The sequence below is a fragment of the Podarcis cretensis genome (assembly GCF_951804945.1).
Source record: "Podarcis cretensis genome assembly, chromosome: 1".
Taxonomy (NCBI): Eukaryota; Metazoa; Chordata; class Lepidosauria; order Squamata; family Lacertidae; genus Podarcis; species Podarcis cretensis.
Window position 1 is genome coordinate 128,765,277 of NC_137170.1, and position 18,436 is coordinate 128,783,712.

Genomic DNA, 18,436 nt, shown 5'->3' on the forward strand with positions numbered 1-18,436 from the left:
GAAGAGATGCCGCTCAGGGGCCTGTTTCACCACAAAGCCATGTAGATAGAAAGCTGGAGACAGGTTCAAGCTTCTTCTATTAGAGGTTTTGGGGAGAACTCTACACTGGAACTGAAATGCCAGAGAAGTAGCAGGTCTAAGCTCAGAAGTTCAGATACTAACTTGTGGATACTGTGGTTCAGTTGAGCTGATCACATATGAACTAGATGAAGCCTGTAGCTACACTGACAAATCACAATTCTCCATTAAGTGAAAACTCAGAGAACTGTGATTTGTTTCAACCACTTAGTTAAAAGATGTTGTGTCATACTGTGGTCTGACATTGTAATGAGTTACCTTTAGCTAAAGAAAACCATGCTTCTACAAGTTATGAATGTAACATAAAACTGTAGCTTGTTCTAAAGTGAAAGCAGAAGCTTTATTCCCCCATCCTCTCACACATAACGTAGAGATAAGTAGGCTGGAAAAACTCACAGTGGCTTTTTCACAGTCATTCTAAATCATGGTTATATCATCTGAATCAAGGCTGTGGATGTTTTATCCCCCTCACCAAGTGGAATATCTTTGTTTTGAAAAATAATTTCTCTGAGTGATGAAAGTTGGGGTTCTGCCATTATCATCTAAATAATGTTCACACCTGAAGCAAAAGTTAGAAAAAGAACACCCTACTCCCTTTAGGCATGCTACTTTGGTGATATTAAAATGAAAATTGGAGGGAGAAAAATGATGTCTCATCTCAATAATTGCTTTGTTTCACATTATCTTGTGGTAAGGCTTGCCCTAGGTTCCAGAGATCACAGATATGGCATCTGACTATTAATTAACTGAATCAGTATTTATCAGTAAGCTGCTTCAAAGCTCTTAGCCAGTCCCACGCATTACGTAATTTCCAAGCCACTACCTACTATAATAGTGGTAAATTTGTAATATATAGCCTGATCTTAGTGTCAACAAGACACAAAGCTGACTTTGTATACATATCTACATATATATAATTTTATCATGCAAATACACATGTGGGTGGTGGCAGCTGAATGTTTTCCATCCCCACTTCCTTCTGGTCCATCACCAAAGGCATCACAATCTCGCTCATTTACCAGGATGGGCAAAATATGAGTTTGGCTGATGAACCATAAGAAATTAAGGCACACATCCCTATTGCTGTTAAAACTGTAACTACTGTACATACACACCTCCCCCTTTATACATGAACAAGGCAGTCATTGGAGCTAAAAATCAGCCATTACATCTAGCTGAATCCTCAGCCAGAGTTCCTTAGAACAAAAGCTGCAAGCTTTATTTATTTTTTAATTGTTTAAAATGTAGTTAGGTATTTATACCCTGCTCTTCAAAAGAATTAACTCTTTGGAGGAAAGCAAACCACGTGAACAAGTTTGAAGTAATTTACACAGTTTTTAGTAAGCAGGACATGGCTGGATAATACAATTCCATCCTTGGTTAAGGTGCTTTCCTGTGGTTCTATTAACAGCCTAATACTAAGAGCAACCAAGCTACAGATACAAAATACATCTAATGGAGAGGGTTTCTTAAAAACGCAAATCAAGAGTTCACATTTTTTCCCTTTAATGGTAATCTGAATCCCCATCTGAACTGGAAGTAAAGCTCATGCACTAGAACAAGAGATAGAAAACTGTCACCAGTGGGAAAGGGACTCCCTGTGCTGCCTCTTTTCACTTCTCTACAGAGGAATACTTGATGCATTGTGAGCACATTAATAAACAGCAGCATTTACTCTGCAGTTTCACTCCTAGGAGACAGCTCTGTAATTTGCTGCTGTCAATAATATATTAATCACAAGGGGGTTGTAATGACATTTCACATTTGGCACAATATTTTCTTAAAACTGATTTGGGAGAAGGGATTGTGTTAGAGGCAGAGTCAAATGATGGCAACAGACAGCTTATCTAAAACATCCCAATTTTTGCACTACATGAGTCACAACAAAGAAGTAGGAAGGGGAAACTAACATCGTAAAACAAAAAGAGTGCCTTCATCAGTGCCATTGTTACATATATTAATCCTTCACAGTGTATGCTTAGTTCCACAGGATAGGACAGGGCCAATCCACACTACTTTACTTGTTTACTCTGTTTTGTGCAGAATTGACTGATACAATATGCAGCTGATCTACCATGTCTGTGGAGAAAACATCTGGGAACTGTGTTTCATTCTGCATTGTTAAAGAATTCAGATTGAACAGTGAACAAAAAGGTGATTCTCATAAACACAACACTGAATTCCACTTCAAAGAGGCTAAGTGGATCGTGTCATACCTTGTATCATGACTCAGGGCCCTGGCCCTTAATCCTCATGGATATTGAGGACATGTTGGACCAGGAAGTAATTTGTCCTCAGAACCAGCCTTTGACATCTCCACCTGATATGGGGTTACAACATTAGAGGACCCTATGACACCAGTGCCTTTCTAAGGCTGCAACAACGCTATCCTCAGAATGCAAAGACTCCAGGTTGGAGATCATAGTAGAAACATGCCCTCCTCTATGCCACAGAGCCCACCATTTCTAAAATAGACTAGATCTGCTTATCAGGAGTGGAGCTTAGCTGCTCAGTGGAACCACGGTCCTATTTGAGGTTCAGTCGGGGTTTGCTATACACAGAAGCCACATTCAACCCTGCTTTGTCTAACTTCCAGCCGGGGCTCTACTCAGTTATCTAGTGCAGTGTTTCCCAACCTTGTGCCTCCAGCTGTTTTTGGACTACAATTCCCATCATCCCTTGCCACTGGTCTTGCTAGTCAGGGATGATGGGAGTTGTAGTTCAAAAACAGCTGGAGGCACAAGGTTGAGAAACACTGATCTAGTGTGCTACCCACCTTGCTTGTTTGCCTTGCGAGCTTTGACCTTCGGATTTGCCTGATCTTGCCTGTTAGAATGTAGCCTTTGCTTGACCCAACTTTGTTTCCAAAATCTGAAATTAGTCCTAGTAGGACAAGGCAAATGAGCTGGGGAAGACAATCTGGTGCTACTTCTAGAGCATTTGTACCCTATTGCCTTTCCCTTTCCCTCCCCCTTTGGTTAGCCACAAAATCTCAAAAGCCTCTATTTTACTAATCCTGTCTACAACTATTGCCACATATACATTGTTTACAATGCAAACTGGAATGTTTTTAAACTTGGTGAATCAGTGCATAGTGCATGAGTGACAATATATTTGTGATTTGATTTTAATTTATAAACACTGACAATGCTAACTTACACATTTTATTTGTGTTTTTTAATGTTTAGAGGAAATACCTCCCTGTTTGAAATTTTATATCCTATATCTTAGATCATAATGTCGATACCAAAGATAGCTAGGCACATGCTGGCTGCATGGGATGAGCTTAAGAACACAACAAGCAGGAAGAAAGGTTAAAGGCAAAACAGGCAACACATGCTTCAAATCCAAACATGGGATGGAGTCCATATAACAGTGATGAGAGCAATTATCTTCCGGCTTATACTCTTTTCACTCTACCACCACACCTGTCTATGGTCCTGTCCTTACAATCCCTGCAACTTTTTTTTAGGATGCAATATTTCCCCCCCTCCAAAAAAAATGTATCTGTGTGTGTTGTGATACAAATTTAGGATTTCATAAAGATGAGTACCTCTGCCACTGATAGAAGCACTGACCTGAGAGAGAGGGCATTCTTTGGCTAACGTGCTCTGATTCATCTCTTTGAGCAACTCCTTTAAGGCATTGCGGACTGTGGCATGGTTCCACTGCTCTGCTGGCAAGTCTTCCAGCTTTGAACAACTGTGAAAACAGAGAACAGAAGACTAAAACAGATGGAAAGCATCACCTGCAAGGATCGCTGCTCTCTACATGCAAGAGCTATAAAGCTCTGTGACGCAAGACACAAGTTAGAATCCCATGCTTGTGTCTTTCAGGTTTTTAATGTGAGCATTCCCTCCCATGGTGTAGCTATATCCTCCAGCTACATTCTGAACTGAATAGGATTGAGCAAAGATAACTGAATGCAGGACTGTAGCCTGAACCTGGAACAATTACTTATCACATTCCCTACCTCTGATTGAAACTAGCTCTCTGCCATTGTGCTTTCAGCAAAAGGCAACATGACTCAAGTCTTACAGTCCAAATTCTAGCTCTGAATTTCTGAATAAGTCTAAGAAACATAAAAAAGGATTTATTTGACTGATATAATGTGCTAAGTATTTGATCAGGCCTGGAGGAACTACTAAACTGGGAACTGCTTAGAGGAAAAGCTCTTTACATGATTGACTGAGCTTGTCTGTACTCCAATATCATATCAAAACAGTTAGAATATTGGCCAGGAAGAGCTGCCAGGTGAGCCACTCTTCCTGCATTTTGTTTTGCATTTCAACAAAAGCCCAGAAATTAATGAAGACAGGATGTGCTAATCTCAGTAGTAATGCTGTGATCGGCAGAGCAGCTCAGAGGAGGGCAGATGCTCAGAAATACCCACCTTTGTAATTGAATTTTCAATGTCACAACATGATAGACATCTTGTAACATGTCAGCAACTGTAGCATCCGGTGTATCTGTTACATAACTGAGCGGAAGAGGATTCCACTTCCCAAGTTTGATTATACCTGAAATGAAAGAATGGAACACACAAATTAATGTATATTTGCACTTTACCAAGTCATCCAATTATTTATTCAGGGAGTTGAGGCTTACTACTATATTGGGCTAGTTTGCATATAATGCTAACTATGCATGAGCTAGAGCAAGCCAGAGTGAAGCCCTGGGCTCGTGCACCAGCTTCCCCCTCTCCTGCCTGGTCAGGACAAATTTAGTTAATTAGTTAGTTAGTTAGTTAGTTAATCTGTATACCACTCTTCATGTGTAGATCCATAGATCCCTGCAATGTTCACTTCCATTTTCAAAGTATCCTGGCCTGTCATTACAAACAAACCAAAGATTAAAGTTTCAAACAAAATCTGGCTAGTTAAACAAGCAAATTTCAAAAGCCATGGTTTGTAGATTGCTTGTTTAGAAACTGGCCAAAGTTTATGTTAAACCACAGTCTCTAGTTCGTATGCAATGCTAAGCCAAGATACTTCGAAACTGAAAGTAAATGCTGCAGACATCTTTCTTCCCCAGCCATGTGGGACAAAGAGGGAAGGGAAAATACATGAGCCCAAGATTTTGATCACGCTAGTTCTAGCTCATACACATAACAGTGTGTTATCTGTAATCCTATCCATAGAAGTTTCCTTCTTCCAATTAGTTACAGACCTTACCCCACACATCTCGCTTACCCACTTAGGTCTGGAGAGTCTAACGTGTCTAAAGTGATATCCTGATTTTTCCTCTTCAAGAAATCAGGATATCACTTTAGACATGTTAGACTCTCTAGACTTAAGTGGGTAAAAGAAAAAAAGAAAAATGTGTGTATAACAATGCCATCAGAAACAGCCACAAACTCGAGTACTGGTCCCTGCTGCTCCAGTACCAATTCTGCTTCATGCCTCTGTTAATCAGAGACAGACCAGTGCAAACAGGGAGCAGTAGCCCTCCTTACTCAACTCAATAGCAGACAATCTGCCTCACAACCAGAAAAAAACTGAAAGCATCCCAAGTTGTGATGGCCAGCACTAAGATTCTGGGGAGAGATCAGTAAAATGTTAATAGTTCAGGGATGTTTTTACTCGCTACTGTATAAAACTGGAACAAAAGGTTGCTAATTATGACATTTCAGAAACAACAAAATTAAGAAGAACAAAACTGGGATTTAGTTCAGCACATTCCACTGACATAGAAGGCTAAATTAACAGACACCTCATAACAAAATGCTTTGGAATAAACTCCTTGGTATTCAAGGGTCAAAACACTCCTGGAAGGACTGCCAAGGAGAAGAAAAACAAGTATCTCTTGCTTGACATAAAGTGTTTAAAACAGGCATAAAGAGAACAAAACATTAAAATCATGCACTGTTCCAGTACTAAGGTTTCACAATCTGGTGCTGAATATGCTATAGTATAAATAGTGCCTAGACTCTGATCCTGCACAATAACACACAAAACTCATTCACAATACCGTATGTCTTCTGAGCTGGCTCTTTATACCATATTTCATTTGCCAACATAAAGCCTGCTTTTCTTAAAGGGCATTATTTCCTAGCACAGAACTTATTCATATACAGGTGAAAGAATCCTCAAACTGGCTTTTAGCTTCTCTTCCTACCCACCACCCAAAAAGCAGCCAGCACAGTGTCACTTGCAAATGTTCCATATTGACCTACTTTGAGGACCAAAAAATAGTGATACAAGAGCCCTTTCTACTTATATGAAACTCTTGTCACTGAGAACCCTCCAGTGTTTTCATACCTAATTTTCCCCAAGTACATTGTTTACACTATGAGACTAAGGAAGATCTGCCAAGTAAATCAGAAAGCCATCTTGATGAGTATGGACATGTGGTCTGCTCTGTACATGTTAAAGGTCTGGACTACAGACAAGTATAGCATTTTCATAACTCAACATGACTATGGAAGAAAGTCCTTTGTATCTTGTTAGGGCAGTAAGAAATACACAAAACACAACTGTAATAATGTAATATGTGTATATGCTCCATTTATGACTGCTAAGGGTGTATACTATTATCATCATCATCATCATCATTCATTTCTATACCGCTTTAAATTTTTAAGAAAAAAATCTCAACGTGGTTCACAACCTACATTGAAATATCAAATAAAACAACCCAGAATAAAACATTACTGAAGAAAGTAAAATATATCTTCAAAGCAACATAATTAGCAGGGAGCTAAAATATTATCTTAAAGATTTCAAAATAAAGCATTACTAAAGAGGTCAGCTACGGAATGCACATTTAGTGCAGCAAAGTTAACAAAAAAAATCATCTTAAAGATTTCAAGAGAAAACATTACTGAAGAAAGTCAAATATAAAATGCACATTTAAAATAGCATAATTAGCAAAAGAATAAAATATTATCCTAAGCGTAGATTACAGAGTACTTTCTTATTCTAGTAAGTAATAATCAAGCAAGATGAATAAATTTTAATGAATGTTGGGGGCGGGGAGGGAAATGGACCTGACCAAAGATCAAGAAATTATGGTATTGTCTGCCACCTATCTAAAGATCCCTTAGTAACATACTTGGATATCTGAAGGGAATATTACCTAGTAAATATCTTTTAAAGATGTAGCCACCCTCAACTGGTGCATGGCCAACAAGAATATGAAGCATAGTAGATGAAGGGCCCTGCATAAGAGGCAGGGAAGAGAGAATCTCCAGAATGAGATGCTGGGGGAAGAGGGGGAATCTCCCAGTTAAGAGCTGGGAGGGTTCACTCTTCTGTGTGTGGAATAAGGGTTAAGATATAATTGTGATAGAGGACCTTGTATTTGTTTTGTTTTATTACTTCTTTTTATTTCCTTTTTTTTTCTTATTCTTGCTTCTTATTTGTTTTCTCCAGATTAGTTTGTCTTTTACAGTATTGTACTTTATTTTGAAAACTTTTCATTAAAAAATATTTTTTAAAAAGAATACGGGACATAGCCTATACAACCAAATTAATAAATAGGATAGGACAAGTGCATAGATAAATTGAAGGTTTCAATTTCTTATTGGAATTATAAAGTTCAGCTTGAAATAAATCTGTATACTTTACTGGGTAAAATATAGGTTTGATCTTGACTTTTAACAGGACAGAAGAAACAATAACATATTCTGTAATAAAAGCGTGCACTACATTTAAAATGAGATAGAACCAAGTGAGTGACATATCTATGCACTTGTTACATTATATATGTCAACTAATTGGCTTCCTAATTATTCGAGCTATTTTACTTTTTATGTTTGCTAGTTTGCTAGAGTAAGCAACACAATCTTTTAAAAAGTTCTACAAACAATCATAAAACTGTGTAGTGCTGGAAGACACCTGACTTCCTATATTTAAAATACATTGTCTATTATTATTATTATTATTATTATTATTATTATTATGTGGATAATAATATGTAGAGCCTCTGTGGTTATATGACTCAATAGGCTTTTCTCTTAAGTCAATAAAAGGAATTTCTGTGGCAATATTTTAAGTTTAAAGCAACAACACTGGGGGGAAAACAAGCAGTGAAAGTTTCAGAACTAAGAGCTGTTTTATGAAACTAGCACAAAAGCAATGCAGAAGACATAATGCTAGTTTCTGTTGCTAACAGTGCTTTTCCTCCTTACAAATGGAGAAGAAATTGTATTGGCTAACAGTACAGAAACACAGGTGTTACCATAACGCTCAGTGCTTTTTGCGCATTAACACCTGCTCCAGGTCCTCTCTTTGTTACAGTACTGAAAACGCATACTATTCCTTCAGCCAGTGCTATGTGATTAGTGATTAGCTCACTGATTTTCAGTTCTGGTTTACAGGCTTTACTTGCATATCTTTTTAAGTATTTGACAGACCTTTCAAGGGCTCACAAGAAGAGTGAGAAAAAATATGAGGGTTAGGAATGTTTTTTTCCCCACCCTATAACCTTTTCAGGCACAATGACCGTTCCCCGCTTAAAACGGGGGGGCGCCCTTTGCGTGGATGCATGCAGCCCCTAGATCTGGAGCGGCCCCAACAGCATAGGCTTGGCTTTGCCTTCCCCCAGGTGGGATACCTGGAGGTCTCCGCCTACCTCAGTCAGTTGTCCAATCCCACCTGGGGGAAGTGTTGCCAAGGAGACCAGGCCAGGTAGGGCAGGGATTACCTGCCCACACAATAGAGGGAGGATCTTACCTGGGAATCCTCACTTGGCTCCAGAGCTTCTGTTACAGTACTGAAAACGCATACTATTCCTTCAGCCAGTGCTATGTGATTAGTGATTAGCTCACTGATTTTCAGTTCTGGTTTACAGGCTTTACTTGCATATCTTTTTAAGTATTTGACAGACCTTTCAAGGGCTCACAAGAAGAGCGAGAAAAAATATGAGGGTTAGGGATGTTTTTTTCCCCACCCTATAACCTTTTCAGGCACAAAAAACCTTGCTTTTGAAATGAAAGAGGCAGTCATCATCAGGAGGCCTCACCTGCTCAAGTCAGAAAAGGACTTGCTAGTCCTCTTCTTTACTAGAAGTGATGCTTCTAAAACCACTCATCATAGGTTTCCTGTATCATGGGACAATAGTTTACTTGGCCCTGGAAGGCTAAGGAAAGTACAAATCCATGCTCTCTGGCAGGAAATCATGTTCCTGAACATGGGGATCTCCAGCTAAGCAGAGAGCTGTGAAGGCTTGGCCCATACCTAATAAGCCCTTCTTCTTACTACGAAGCCCCTCCACCTCTCCAATGTAAGACTTTTTAGTACTTTTGAAGTGGGCAAGGGACTGGCAAGAACAGAAGCAAACTCCATTGCAAGGAAGACGAACTCCAAGTCACCAGGCACAACTTGCAATGGAGAGAGGCCGTTTCAACTTGAGATGATCATATTCCAAACTCCCTCCCTTCAAACTTTACTCCTATCACTACATGTGATATGGTGTGTGTACGTGCTTGAATATTTTGGTCCAAATGCATAACTAACCTGTAAGAATTATGAAATTAAGCTAGCCTTAAAGCTGGTTTTCAGCCAGCCTGATATAGACTGTTTCAGTTGAGATACCCAGATTGTGTAGCTCCCTTCCTCATGAGACCTGATTTGCCTCATCTTTACTGAGATTCTAGCATGCTGTAAATACCTTTCTGTTTTGCAAGCCTTTTGATCGAATTCCTTTTCTGCCATTCTCTGTAGATCTCATTGATGAACAGTGATTCTCCATTCTGGATTTATTTTGCTTACACATTATTTTTCAAATTTTGTGACTAACTGCCTCTGGGGTTTCTTATGGAATTGAAAATCATGTTACAAATATTTTAATTAAATAAATACAAATAAAATACCTGCTTTAATGACCTATATTAAGAACAGGTCTGAAATTAGAATAGTAGTATCAGCATACTCAAGCAACAGATACAAGTTTATCAATGAATTTCAAATACTTCTTAATCAGCATAGGCCACTCATTACTGCAAATGATTTTCATAAAATAGCAGACGATCGCATGTCTTCATTCTAAGACTTTATCTTAGCAGAAGAATATACAAGTGATATTTTAGCGTATCTTGCCATTTCAAATTTGAAAGATAAGCATATTGTATCCTGCTGTTGTACAAGTTTAGGCTAGTCTACTCTGTTTTAAACTTTTGCTTAAGTCATAGTAGTACACTTCATTTTAAGTGTTCCCATTGATTATGTTGTTGTTTTACCCTTGCAAAAGTACCATACCTGTGAAAGTTCTTAAGATTAATATTAAATTCTCTTTGGGGAACTAACTTTTGAATGTGTTTGCTGTAAAATGGAATTCATAAATAAATAAATAACATAAATGTGGTTCAGTAAGTGCAGCATTCAATTACATGGCTCTAGATATGCTATAAAAGAAGATTATGCTTTCTGTAATAACCTGAACACCCCAAAAGGTGTTGTTGCTTCTATAAATAATGTAGAAAGGATACTCTGTAGCTGATCTCCTTTGTAAGGTTTTACTTTGACATCTTTTAAGATATCCTGCCAACCTAGCAGTTCGAAAGCATGTCAAAGTGCAAGTAGATAAATAGGTACCACTCCAGCGGGAAGGTAAATGGCGTTTCCGTGCACTGCTCTGGTTCGCCAGAAGCGGCTTAGTCATGCTGGCCACATGACCCGGAAGCTGTATGCCGGCTCCCTCGGCCAATAAAGCGAGATGAGCGCCGCAACACCAGAGTCGGCCACAACTGGACCTAATGGTCAGGGGTCCCTTTACCTTTTAAGATAATACTCCTACGCCAGCTTCTCCTGAGCATGAGAGAGAAAGCCACTCCACGCTGAACTCCGTGCTCAGCCTCCTCCCAATGATGCAACGTCACATGCCAGGGCCCCCCAATCTTAGATGCAAGATGGCACCTCTGATTCTAATAGAATCACATGTCAACAACATAGCCAGCAGCCACTACATGGCAGTACTGCACCAAATGGTACAAAAACTAACTAATGTTCATTATATCAGTTAAAGTGCTCACAGTTCTAGCAGGTTGATTACATACTATTGAATGCATAGCAAATAATAAATCTATACTACCTGGCTCAGGTGTTGCTGATCAAGAAAGCAAGGGTTAGTATCAACTCCCTTCACCTACACTACAAAGGTTCTCGCTGCACTTAAAATGCCGCTAGTTCTCAGCAAGGCACCCGACACAGTTTAGCACTTGTGTAGCAACTGAATGAACACTACAAAGTATCTGCACTTGTATAATTCTGCATATGGCACTGTCTGCATGATAAGCAGAGTCAGCTCAATATATTTTGTTGCTTGAGGCAAAGGACAAGACGGCAGCCTCCCCCAGCACGCACAGAAGCCAATTTCATTGGTAGTTGAATCTTACTACAATACTGGTGAAAGTAGGACAGTATCTTCTACTGTACTTTAGGGCAGCAGGCTACCATAGGAGGTACCAGGCAGGCTACATGGCACTCATAGCTCTGTCCCCTCTCTGCACCTCAGCATCTGCCACCAGAGGCAGCTGCCTCACTCTGCCTTATCATAGGGCCGGCCCTGATGATAAGGTAAGAATAGATGGCAGGGTTTTACTTCAACACAGCTTTGCTGTTCCAAACTGCTTTGGAACAGAGGATCTCAAAACACTTTACCAACATTAATTAATTAAACCTCATAATATCTCTCCAAGGAAAGCATTGTGCTCACCAACGCATTGATTTATGATTATGTTTATTGTGTGCTGCAAATTACTATGTTAATGTCAATACAAAAGGAGCCATCCCCACCCCACATTCACCACATAAGCCTCAGGTCTACTGTAATAAACAATTCAGTGGACAAACAGGAATAAACAATGTGATAACAGTGACATATGCACCTACAAATCACCTGGAAAACCACACATAGTGAATTACACTTTAACCAATGTGCTTGACTCGGAGGCTTCAATTTATGAACAGAACAGAAAGGTGACCTTCAGTTACAGGATAAGTATTTAGCATTCATTTGCTGGATACTTTTAGCTTTGTTGGACTGGGAACTTTGGGTATCTTCCAATCACTAAATCACTGTTCTAAAGTATTTTGTTGTTGTTTAGTCGTTTAGTCGTGTCCGACTCTTCGTGACCCCATGGACCAGAGAACGCCAGGCACTCCTGTCCTCCACTGCCCCCCGCAGCTTGGTCAGACTCATGCTGGTAACCTCGAAAACACTATCCAACCATCTCGTCCTCTGTCGCCCCCTTCTCCTTGTGCCCTCCATCTTTCCCAACATCAGGGTCTTCTCCAGGGAGTCTTCTCTTCTCATGAGGTGGCCAAAGTACTGGAGCCTCAGCTTCACAATCTGTCCTTCCAGTGAGCACTCAGGGCTGATTTCCTTCAGAATGGAGAGGTTGGTCTTCTTGCAGTCCATGGGACTCTCAAGAGTCTCCTCCAGCACCATAATTCAAAAGCATCAATTCTTCGGCGATCAGCCTTCTTTATGGTCCAGCTCTCACTTCCATACATCACTACTGGGAAAACCATAGCTTTAACTATACGGACCTTTGTTGGCAAGGTGATGTCTCTACTTCTCAAGATGCTGTCTAGGCCTGTCATTGCCCTTCTCCCAAGAAGCAGGCGTCTTTTAATTTCGTGGCTGCTGTCACCATCTGCAGTGATCATGGAGCCCAAGAAAGTAAAATCTCTCACTGCCTCCATTTCTTCCCCTTCTATTTGCCAGGAGGTGATGGGACCAGTAGCCATGATCTTCGTTTTTTTTGATGTTGAGCTTCAGACCATATTTTGCACTCTCCTCTTTCACCCTCAATAAAAGGTTCTTTAATTCCTCCTCACTTTCTGCCATCAAGGTTGTGTCATCTGCATATCTGAGGTTGTTGATATTTCTTCCGGCAATCTTAATTCCGGCTAGGGATTCATCCAGCCCAGCCTTTCGCATGATGAATTCTGCATATAAGTTAAATAAGCAGGGAGACAAAATGCAGCCTTGTCGTACTCCTTTCCCAATTTTGAACCAGTCAGTTGTTCCATATCCAGTTCTAACTGTAGCTTCTTGTCCCACATAGAGATTTCTCAGGAGACAGATGAGGTGATCAGGCACTCCCATTTCTTTAAGAACTTGCCATAGTTTGCCATGGTCGACACAGTCAAAGGCTTTTGCATAGTCAATGAAGCAGAAGTAAATGTCTTTCTGGAACTCTCTAGCTTTCTCCATAATCCAGCGCATGTTTGCAATTTGGTCTCTGGTTCCTCTGCCTCTTCTAAATCCAGCTTGCACTTCTGGGAGTTCTCGGTCCACATACTGCTTGAGCCTTCCTTGTAGAATTTTAAGCATAACCTTGCTAGCATGAGAAATAGTGCAATTGTGCGATAGTTGGAGCATTCTTTGGCACTGCCCTTCTTTGGGATTGGGATGTAGACTGATCTTCTCCAATCTTCTGGCCACTGCTGAGTTTTCCAAACTTGCTGGCATATTGAGTGTAGCACCTTAACAGCATCATCTTTTAAAATTTTAAATAGTTCAGCTGGAATACCATCACTTCCACTGGCCTTGTTATTTGCAGTGCTTTCTAAGGCCCATTTGACTTCACTCTCCAGGATGTCTGGCTCAAGGTCAGCAACCACACTACCTGGGGTATATGAGACATCCGTTTCTTTCTGGTATAATTCCTCTGTGTATTCTTGCCACCTCTTCTTGATGTCTTCTGCTTCTGTTAGGTCCTTTCCACTTTTGTCCTTTATTATGGAAATCTTTGTACGAAATGTTCCTTTCATATCTCCAATTTTCTTGAACAGATCTCTGGTTCTTCCCATTCTATTGCTTTCCTCTATTTCTTTGCATTGCTTGTTTAAGAAGGTCTTCTTGTCTCTCCTTGCTATTCTTTGGAAATCTGCATTCAATTTCCTGTATGTTTCACGATCTCCCTTGCATTTTGCTTGCCTTCTCTCCCCCGCTATTTGTAAGGCCTCATTGGACAGCCACTTTGCTTTCTTGCATTTCCTTTTCATTGGGATGGTTTTCGTTGCTGCCTCCTGTATAATGTTACGAGCCTCCATCCATAGTTCTTCAGGCACTCTGTCCACCAAATCTAAATCCTTAAACCTGTTCCTCACTTCCACTGTGTATTCATAAGGGATTTGACTTAGATTGTATCTTACCGGCCCAGTGGTTTTTCCTGCTTTCTTCAGTTTAAGCTTGAATTTTGCTATAAGAAGCTGATGATCTGAGCCACAGTCAGCTCCAGGTCTTGTTTTTGCTGACTGTATAGAGCTTCTCCATCTTTGGCTGCAGAGAATATAATCAATCTGATTTCGATGCTGCCCATCTGGTGATGTCCATGTGTAGAGTCGTCTCTTGTGTTGTTGGAAAAGCGTGTTTGTGATGACCAGCTTGTTCTCTTGACAGAACTCTATTAGCCTTTGCCCTGCTTCGTTTTGATCTCCAAGGCCAAACTTGCCAGTTGTTCCTTTTATCTCTTGACTCCCTACTTTAGCATTCCAATCCCCTATAATGAGAAGAACATCCTTCTTTGGTGTCACTTCTATAAGGTGTTGTAAGTCTTCATAGAATTGGTCAATTTCAGTTTCTTCAGCACCAGTAGTTGGTGCATAAACTTGGATTACCGTGATGTTAAAAGGTCTGCCTTGGATTCGTATCGAGATCATTCTATCATTTTTGAGATTGCATCCCAGTACAGCTTTTGCCACTCTTTTGACTATGAGGGCCACTCCATTTCTTTTACGGGTTTCTTGCCCACAGTAGTAGATATGATGAACTAAAATGGACGGGAATGGGTGAATTCAGTTCGGATGACCATCATATCTACTACTGTTCTAAAGTATACACTTATATATATAGGCTCAATGTTATTGAGTAGAACTTAAATTCTAAGAATTAAAAACAGGTCATTCTCCAGCTAGAACCATCAGTTTTATTATGAATCAATAGGCCTAAACTAGGCCCTTCACTTGGTTAAGCATCCCAAACTTAACATTTGTTTTTTGTCTTCTAGAAGAATTCTATCGGAGTTCATTTCTGATCCAAATTTCAATAAAAGACAGAATTGCTGCCAAATTGGCTAAAGATTGCTTGTGACAAGATATGTCGGCATGTCAAGTTATCATGTTATAAGCTTCAGAAGAGATTTAAATACAAACAATAAGCAAAGGGCTTGCCATATTGCTCAAACTGGTCAGTGCTACTACAAAATAGTTTCCTTCTCTGTATTTTCTCTTTTATTAATGGATCACAATTTAAATAATGACACACATAGATACAGGCCAGCAGGCAGCTCATATGCTAAAGGGGCGTATTACAGACACATTTGCGGGTCATAATCAAAGCTGCAAATGTTAAGATGATGTTTATCATGATTGTAATAGTGCTGAGGGGTGTGGGCATGCATAGGCATGTGATTCTCCTTTGACACATCCTCCCTTCCTATTGTAAACAATGAGACTTGAGCAGAACCAAATAATAATAATAATAATAATAATAATAATAATAATTTATTATTTATACCCCGCCCATCTGGCTGGGCCTCCCCAGCCACTCTGGGCGGCTTCCATAGAAAGCAAAAATACAATAAAATATCACACGTTAAAAACTTCCCTGAACAGGGCTGCCTTAAGATGTCTTCTGAATGTCAGGTAGTTGTTAATCGCTTTGACATCTGCTGGAAGGGTGTTCCACAGGGCGGGCACCACTACCGAGAAGGCCCTCTGCCTGGTTCCCTGTAGCTTTACTTCTCGCAATGAGGGAACCGCCAGAAGGCCCTCGGCGCTAGACCTCAGCGTCCGGGCAGAATGATGGGGGTGGAGACGCTCCTTCAGGTATACTGGACCGAGGCCGTTTAGGGCTTTAAAGGTTAGCACCAACACTTTGAATTGTGCTCGGAAACGTACTGGGAGCCAATGTAGGTCTTTCAAGACCGGTGTTATATGGTCTCGGCGGCCGCCCCCAGTCACCAGTCTAGCTGCCGCATTCTGGATTAGTTGTAGTTTCCGAGTCACCTTCAAAGGTAGCCCCACGTAGAGTGCATTGCAGTAGTCCAAGCGGGAGATAACCAGAGCATGCACCACTCTGGCGAGACAGTCCACAGGCAGATAGGGTCTCAGCCTACGTACCAGATGGAGCTGGTAAACAGCTGCCCTGGACACAGATTTGACCTGTGCTTCCATGGACAGCTGTGAGTCCAAAATGACTCCCAGGCTGCGCACCTGGTCCTTCAGGGGCACAGTTACCCCATTCAGGACCAGGGAATTCTCCACACCTGCCCGCCTCCTGTCCCCCAAAAACAGCACTTCTGTCTTGTCAGGATTCAACCTCAATCTGTTAGCCGCCATCCATCCTCCAACCGCCTCCAGACACTCACACAGGACCTTCACCGCCTTCACTGGTTCTGATTTAAAAGAGAGGTAGAGCTGGGTATCATCCGCATACTGATGAACACCCAGCCCAAACCTCCTGATGATCTCTCCCAGCGGCTGCATGTAAATGTTGAAAAGCATGGGGGAGAGGACAGAACCCTGAGGCACCCCACAAGTGAGAGCCCAGGGGTCTGAACACTCATCCCCCACCACCACTTTCTGAACATGGCCCAGGAGGAAGGAGCGGAACCACTGTATGACAGTGCCCCTAGCTCCCAGCCCCTCAAGACGGTCCAGAAGGATGTTATGGTCGATGGTATCAAACGCCGCTGAGAGATCCAGCAGAACTAGGAAACAGCTCTCACCTTTCTCCCTAGCCCGCCGAAGATCATCAACCAGTGCGACCAAGGCAGTTTCAGTCCCATGATGAGGCCTGAATCCCGACTGGAAGGGATCCAAATGGTCCGCTTCTTCCAGGCGTGCCTGGAGTTGTTCGGCCACCGCTCGCTCAATCACCTTGCCCAAGAATGGAAGATTTGAAACTGGGCGATAGTTGGCCATCGTGGCCGCATCTAAAGATGGTTTTTTAAGAAGCGGTTTAATAACTGCCTCTTTCAGCGGGTCTGGGAAGGCTCCCTCACGGAGGGAAGCATTCACCACCCCACGAAGCCCATCGCCCAGTCCTTCCCGGCTAGCTTTTATAAGCCAGGATGGGCAAGGATCCAGGAGACAGGTGGTTGGTTTCACTCGTCCAAGCAGCCTGTCCACATCCTCGGAGGTAACAGATTGGAATTGATCCCACACAACTTGACTAGACAGAACTCTAGCACTCTCCCGCCCCGGCCCTGCTCCCACGGTGGAGTCTACTTCTTCCCGAATCTGAGCGATTTTATCTGCAAAAAACTTTGCAAAATCATTGCAGGAGAACATGTGGCCCGTACTGGGCCCCGATGTTGCAGGTGGTTCCACTAAATTGTGAACCACCTGAAAAAGTCTCCTGCTGCTGTTTTCTGCAGATGCAATAGAGGCGGTGAAGAAATTCTTCTTCGCCGTCGCTATCGCCACTTGGTAGGCTCGACGTTGAGCTCTAACCTGTGTCCGGTCAGATTCGGAATGAGTTATCCACCACCGGCGCTCTAGCCGTCTCAACGATTGTTTCATTGCCCTCAGATCCGTGGAAAACCACGGGGCTGTCCGGGCTCCATGCAATCGGAGAGGGCGCTTCGGAGCCAAACAGTCAATAGCCCTGGTTAACTCCACATTCCAGCGGGCCACCAGGGAATCGGCTGAAAGGCCATCAACATGGGATAAAGCATCCCCTACCACTCTCTGGAAACCATTTGGATCCATTAAGTGGCGGGGGCGGACCATCCGAATTGGTCCCACCTCCCTGCAGAGGGGATGGGTCGCAGAGAAGTCCAGTTGCACCAGGAAGTGATCTGACCATGGCACTTCTTTCGTTTCGCTTTTACTTAGTGTCAGATCACCAACATCCATAGAGGTAAACACCAGGTCCAAGGCATGTCCGCGACTATGGGTTGGGCCAGACTTATTCAGGGACAGCCCCATGGAGGCCATGCTTTCCACGAAGTCCCGAGCAGCCCCTTGTAAGGTCGTGTCGGCATGGATGTTAAAATCCCCTAGGACGACCAAGCTAGGTGTCTGCAGGAGAACATCCGCCACAACCTGAAGCAGCTCGGGCAGGGAATCCTTGGTGCAGCAGGGAGGTCGGTACACCAAAAGGAATCCTGTACTGCCCCTATTGCCCAACTTCCAGAACATGCACTCAGAAAACTGGGTCTTCCCAATAGGACGCCTGGTGCAAACTAATGACTTCCTAAAAATCACTGCAACCCCCCCTCCCCGCCCACATGACCTGGGTTGCTGTGCGTAAGAGAAACCTGGTGGACAAGCAGCGGCAAGGACAGGCCCATCTGCTTCATCCAACCAAGTCTCTGTTACACATGCCAGGTCAAGTCCTCCATCCATGATCAAGTCATGGATGGCAGTAGTCTTATGAATCATTGACCTGGCATTGCACA

General features: G+C 42.0%; 1 protein-coding gene across 2 annotated transcripts in view; it reads right to left on the minus strand.

Moving 5' to 3' along the window:
- SATB2 (SATB homeobox 2) overlaps positions 1–18,436 on the minus strand; it is a 131,818-nt gene that overhangs the window by 69,505 nt on the left and 43,877 nt on the right. For both annotated transcript variants that reach the window (XM_079978304.1, XM_079978303.1), the window contains exons 4-5: positions 4,472–4,598; positions 3,657–3,780 (exon numbers count right to left, since the gene is read on the minus strand). In XM_079978304.1, the coding sequence (XP_079834430.1) occupies positions 3,657–3,780; positions 4,472–4,598 (251 nt within the window). The remainder of the gene's footprint in view (positions 1–3,656; positions 3,781–4,471; positions 4,599–18,436) is intronic.